Source organism: Procambarus clarkii, chromosome 6 (genome assembly GCF_040958095.1).
Source record: "Procambarus clarkii isolate CNS0578487 chromosome 6, FALCON_Pclarkii_2.0, whole genome shotgun sequence".
Lineage (NCBI taxonomy): Eukaryota > Metazoa > Arthropoda > Malacostraca > Decapoda > Cambaridae > Procambarus > Procambarus clarkii.
In genome coordinates, this window is record NC_091155.1 from 14,322,653 (window position 1) to 14,328,744 (window position 6,092).

Here is a 6,092-nt window from a genome sequence, read left to right on the forward strand (position 1 = left end):
TTGGTCCCGCCTCTCAACCGTCAATCAACAGGTGTACACGTTCCTGAGCCTATTGGGCTCTATCATATCTACACTTGAAACTGTGTATGGAGTCAGCCTCCACCACATTGCTTCCTAATGCATTCCATTTGTCAACCACTCTGACACTAAAAAAGTTCTTTCTAATATCTCTGTGGCTCATTTGGGCACTCAGTTTCCACCTGTGTCCCCTAGTGCGTGTGCCCCTTGTGTTAAATAGACTATCTTTATCAACCCTGTAGATTCCCTTGAGAATCTTGAATGTGGTGATCATGTCCCCCCTAACTCTTCTGTCTTCCAACGAAGTGAGGTCAATTCCCGTAGTCTCTCCTCGTAGCTCATACCTCTCAGCTCGGGTACTAGTCTGGTGGCAAACCTTTGAAACCTGTGTGTGTGTGTGTGTGTGTGTGTGTGTGTGTGTGTGTGTGTGTGTGTGTGTACTCACCTAGTTGTACTCACCTAGTTGTGTTTGCGGGGGTTGAGCTCTGGCTCTTTGGTCCCGCCTCTCAACCGTCAATCAACAGGTGTACAGATTCCTGAGCCTATCGGGCTCTGTCATATCTACACTTGAAACTGTGTATGGAGTCAGCCTCCACCACATCACTTCCTAATGCATTCCATTTGTCAACCACTCTGACACTAAAAAAGTTCTTTCTAATATCTCTGTGGCTCATTTGGGCACTCAGTTTCCACCTGTGTCCCCTAGTACGTGTGCCCCTTGTGTTAAATAGACTGTCTTTATCTACCCTATCAATCCCCTTCAGAATCTTGAATGTGGTGATCATGTCCCCCCTAACTCTTCTGTCTTCCAGCGAAGTGAGGTTTAATTCCCGTAGTCTCTCCTCGTAGCTCATACCTCTCAGCTCGGGTACTAGTCTGGTGGCAAACCTTTGAACCTTTTCCAGTTTAGTCTTATCCTTGACTAGATATGGACTCCATGCTGGGGCTGCATACTCCAGGATTGGCCTGACATATGTGGTATACAAAGTTCTGAATGATTCTTTACACAAGTTTCTGAATGCCGTTCGTATGTTGGCCAGCCTGGCATATGCCGCTGATGTTATCCGCTTGATATGTGCTGCAGGAGACAGGTCTGGCGTGATATCAACCCCCAAGTCTTTTTCCTTCTCTGACTCCTGAAGAATTTCCTCTCCCAGATGATACCTTGTATCTGGCCTCCTGCTCCCTACACCTATCTTCATTACATTACATTTGGTTGGGTTAAACTCTAACAACCATTTGTTCGACCATTCCTTCAGCTTGTCTAGGTCTTCTTGAAGCCTCAAACAGTCCTCTTCTGTTTTAATCCTTCTCATAATTTTAGCATCGTCCGCAAACATTGAGAGAAATGAATCGATACCCTCCGGGAGATCATTTACATATATCAGAAACAAGATAGGACCGAGTACAGAGCCCTGTGGGACTCCACTGGTGACTTCACGCCAATCGGAGGTCTCACCCCTCACCGTAACTCTCTGCTTCCTATTGCTTAGATACTCCCTTATCCACTGGAGCACCTTACCAGCTACACCTGCCTGTCTCTCCAGCTTATGTACCAGCCTCTTATGCGGTACTGTGTCAAAGGCTTTCCGACAATCCAAGAAAATGCAGTCCGCCCAGCCCTCTCTTTCTTGCTTAATCTGTGTCACCTGATCGTAGAATTCTATCAAGCCTGTAAGGCAAGATTTACCCTCCCTGAATCCATGTTGGCGATTTGTCACGAAGTCCCTTCTCTCCAGATGTGTTACCAGGTTTTTTCTCACGATCTTCTCCATCACTTTGCATGGTATACAAGTCAAGGACACTGGCCTGTAGTTCAGTGCCTCTTGTCTTTCGCCCTTTTTGTATATTGGGACCACATTCGCCGTCTTCCATATTTCTGGTAGGTCTCCCGTCTCTAGTGACTTACTATACACTATGGAGAGTGGCAGGCAAAGTGCCTCTGCACACTCTTTCAGTACCCATGGTGAGATCCCATCTGGACCAACAGCCTTTCTAACATCCAGATCCAGCAGGTGTCTCTTGACCTCCTCTCTCGTAATTTCGAACTCCTCCAAGGCCGCCTGGTTTACCTCCCTTTCTCCTAGCACAGTGACCTCACCCTGTTCTATTGTGAAGACCTCCTGGAACCTCTTGTTGAGTTCCTCACACACCTCTCTGTCATTCTCTGTATACCTGTCCTCGCCTGTTCTAAGTTTCAATACCTGTTCTTTCACTGTTGTTTTCCTTCTGATGTGACTGTGGAGTAGCTTTGGTTCGGTCTTGGCTTTGTTTGCTATATCATTTTCAAAATTTTTCTCTGCTTCTCTTCTCACCCTGACGTACTCATTCCTGGTTCTCTGGTATCTCTCTCTGCTTTCTGGTGTCCTGGTGTGTGTGTGTGTGTGTGTGTGTGTGAGTGTGTGTGTGTGTGTGTGTGAGTGTGTGTGTGTGTGTGTGTGAGTGTGAGTGTGAGTGTGTGTGTGTGTGTGTGTGTGTGTGTGTGTGTGTGTGTGTGTGTGTGTGTGTGTGTGTGAGTGTGTAAGACCTGTCATTATACCCACAGGTGGACTGACTCAGGTTATGGAGGCGGAGTCAGGCTCTCTCTTGGTGCATCTTATTTCTTCTCAACATTTCACAAGAACAAAAATGAGAAAATATATAACTTCAGGAAAACTTGGCTTATTAAGCAAACGGGGCTTGCATATTAAGCCAAGTACTGCATTCTGGCTATTAGGTACAACACACACTCTCTCACACACACACACACACACACACACACACACACACACACACACACACACACACACACACACACACACACACACACACACACATATATATATATATATATATATATATATATATTGGACGATGGTACTCTAGCCGTCTCTCCAGACTCACTCTTGGACGACATAAGAGTAATTCAGGAGCAAGGAGCAAGTCTAGGCCTCACCCTGAACCCTTCCAAGTGTGAAATAACCTCCACCAACCCGCACATAATAGAGCAAATAAAGGTTGTTTTGTCTGATATCCATACAATCAATCCTGAAGACAGCACACTCCTAGGTGCTCCTCTTGGAGGGAATACCATCGACGAGGTCCTTGGTAAGACGATCACTGACCTAATATCACTGATGCTAATATTCCTTAAACTATAAAACTTAGGTCGAGCCCAACCAGCTTATGTCCCTTTCCGCAGACCATTCCCCCTGCAGAGTTGGACCCTAACGTTCTGCCCTCCACTCTTGGACAAACAAATAAACCTTTCTTTCTACATGACGACAAGAAAGCAAGTAAAGGGAGATGAGAACAAAAACATATGCCACAGCAAGAACAACCATCTTAGCTTATTCTTAAATGCAGCGTCTAATGTCAGGTCTGAGACACAGGGTGCAGAGTGATGATCTGAGACACAGGGTGCAGAGTGATGATCTGAGACACAGGGTGCAGAGTGAGAGACACCTCACACTTCCGGCAGTAATACCTGGGTATGGCTAATGTGTCTCACTTCCTCTACTTCACACTCAAGATTACAAGTCTTTTCTCGTCTCTCACTTGCAAGTCGACGGTGTCTAGGACTTGCTAGTCGACGGGGTGTAGGACTTCCTAGTCGACGGGGTGTAGGACTTCCTAGCCGACGGGGTGTAGGACTTCCTAGTCGACGGGGTGTAGGACTTCCTAGTCGACGGGGTGTAGGACTTCCTAGCCGACGGGGTGTAGGACTTCCTAGTCGACGGGGTGTAGGACTTGCTAGTCGATGGGGTGTAGGACTTGCTAGTCGACGGGGTGTAGGACTTGCTAGTCGACGGGGTGTAGGACTTGCAAGTCGACGGGGTGTAGGACTTCCTAGTCGACGGGGTGTAGGACTTCCTAGTCGACGGTGTGTAGGACTTCCTAGTCAACGGTGTGTAGGACTTCCTAGTCGACGGTGTGTAGGACTTGCTAGTCGACGGTGTGTAGGACTTCCTAGTCGACGGGGTGTAGGACTTGCAAGTCGACGGGGTGTAGGACTTCCTAGCCGACGGGGTGTAGGACTTCCTAGTCGACGGGATGTAGGACTTCCTAGTCGACGGGGTGTAGGACTTCCTAGTCAACGGGGTGTAGGACTTCCTAGTCGACGGTGTGTAGGACTTGCTAGTCGACGGTGTGTAGGACTTCCTAGTCGACGGGGTGTAGGACTTGCAAGTCGACGGGGTGTAGGACTTGCTAGCCAACGCTGTGTAAGACTAGCTAGTAGACTAGCAGTGACAACCTATCTACCTAGATAGGAAACTACCTATCGCACACCCCTGAATGACTCAAACTTCTGATATCACACAGATATCTTTCTGTAAACCTCTTTGAGTTCGTGACTGAGCAGAGTCTCCTGTCTACCTACACCTTGAGAGGTGAACTACATCGTCCCAGACGTATTCAACCCAGCTTCCGTCTTGGTAACAAGCAGTTCACATCCTGCGCAGCCCGCAGACTAATGCATGGAGTAATTTGGAGAGCAGACAGTCAAGGATTAAAGGTCGACATTTGCAATTGTCGGGTGTGAGGTGTGGGCTTGCTGAGCGGTACTGTGCACTAGTGTGTGTGTGTACTGACCTATTTGTGCTTGCGGGGGTTGAGCTTTGGCTCTTTGGTCCCGCCTCTCAACTGTCAATCAACTGGTGTACAGATTCCTGAGCCTACTGGGCTCTATCATAGCTCTATCTGGGCTCTGTGTGTGTGTGTGTGTGTGTGTGTGTGTGTGTGTGTGTGTGTGTGTGTGTGTGTGTGTGTGTGCTCACCTATACCCACCTGTTTGTGCTTGCGGGGGTTGAGCTCTGGCTCTTTGGTCCCGCCTCTCAACTGTCAATCAACAGGTGTGTGTGTGTGTGTGTGTGTGTGTGTGTGTGTGTGTGTGTGTGTGTTTGTGTGTGTGTGTGTGTGTGTGTGTGTGTGTGTGTGTGTGTGTAGAGTGAAAACCGTACATGTGTAAATACCAAACACAGTTGTTAACTATGACTCAAGGAAGCACTAAGACGATGGGTTATATATATATTTTAGAAATGTCGGACACTTAAGAGGTGAAAGGAGACGACAGTCAGTGATCAACGCTACTCTACTTTCTGTCAGTAATTCACTGCTGGGAGATTGGCAAAGCTTAACTGCTCTATTATCCTCCATGGTTGACTTACAACACCCTATCTTTAACCTCCTGTCTCTACCTGGGGTCTGATGGAGCGCTTTCCACACACACACACACACACACACACACACACACACACACACACACACACACACACCTGTTGATTGACAGTTGAGAGGCGGGACCAAAGATCCAGAGCTGAATCCCCGCAAGCAGAAATAGGTGGGTATAGGTGAGTACACACACACACACATACACACACACACACACACACACACACACACACACACACACACACACACACACACACACACACACACACACACACACACACACACACTCTCGCTTACCATCTCCGGCCAACAATAAAAACCATTTCTCACAGAAGACAGAAGTCAAAATTAAGACAGTTATCCGAAGAAGCCTAAAATATCTGTTAAGCAAATGAAGATGGAACCTCCAACAAAGTAAGGAACATAAAGAGTCAACCAAGAAAGCCAACTGTATATGGCATAAGAGGAGGAGTGACACTCTTAATAAAGGCAGAGGTGATGCCAATGGCAGGCACCAACAGGTCCGTGGGTTGTAAAAGCAGGAATTGCAGTAGTGCCAAATATATCATTTGTGGAGGTGGTCCTCATCACACACCCGTAACTAGACCTGCTAATCATCACACACCCGTAACTACACCTGCTAATCCTCACACACCCGTAACTACACCTGCTAATCATCACACACCCGTAACTACACCTGCTAATCATCACACACCCGTAACTACACCTGCTAATCATCACACACCCGTAACTACACCTGCTAATCATCACACACCCCTACCTACACCTGCTAATCCTCACACACCCGTAACTACACCTGCTAATCATCACACACCCCTACCTACACCTGCTAATCCTCATACACCCGTAACTACACCTGCTAATCATCACACACCCGTAACTACACCTGCTAATCCTCACAC

General features: G+C 47.5%; 1 protein-coding gene across 1 annotated transcript; it reads right to left on the minus strand.

Annotated features, from left to right (window-relative positions):
- Positions 1 to 3,572: 3,572 nt before the first annotated feature.
- LOC123753618 (proteoglycan 4-like) lies at positions 3,573 to 5,154 on the minus strand. The gene is made up of 2 exons (XM_045735595.1): positions 5,094 to 5,154; positions 3,573 to 4,216 (listed from the first exon to the last, which is right to left on the minus strand). The coding sequence occupies exons 1-2, from the start codon at positions 5,152 to 5,154 to the stop codon at positions 3,573 to 3,575; spliced, it is 705 nt and encodes a 234-aa protein (XP_045591551.1).
- Between the last annotated feature and the right edge of the window lie 938 nt (positions 5,155 to 6,092).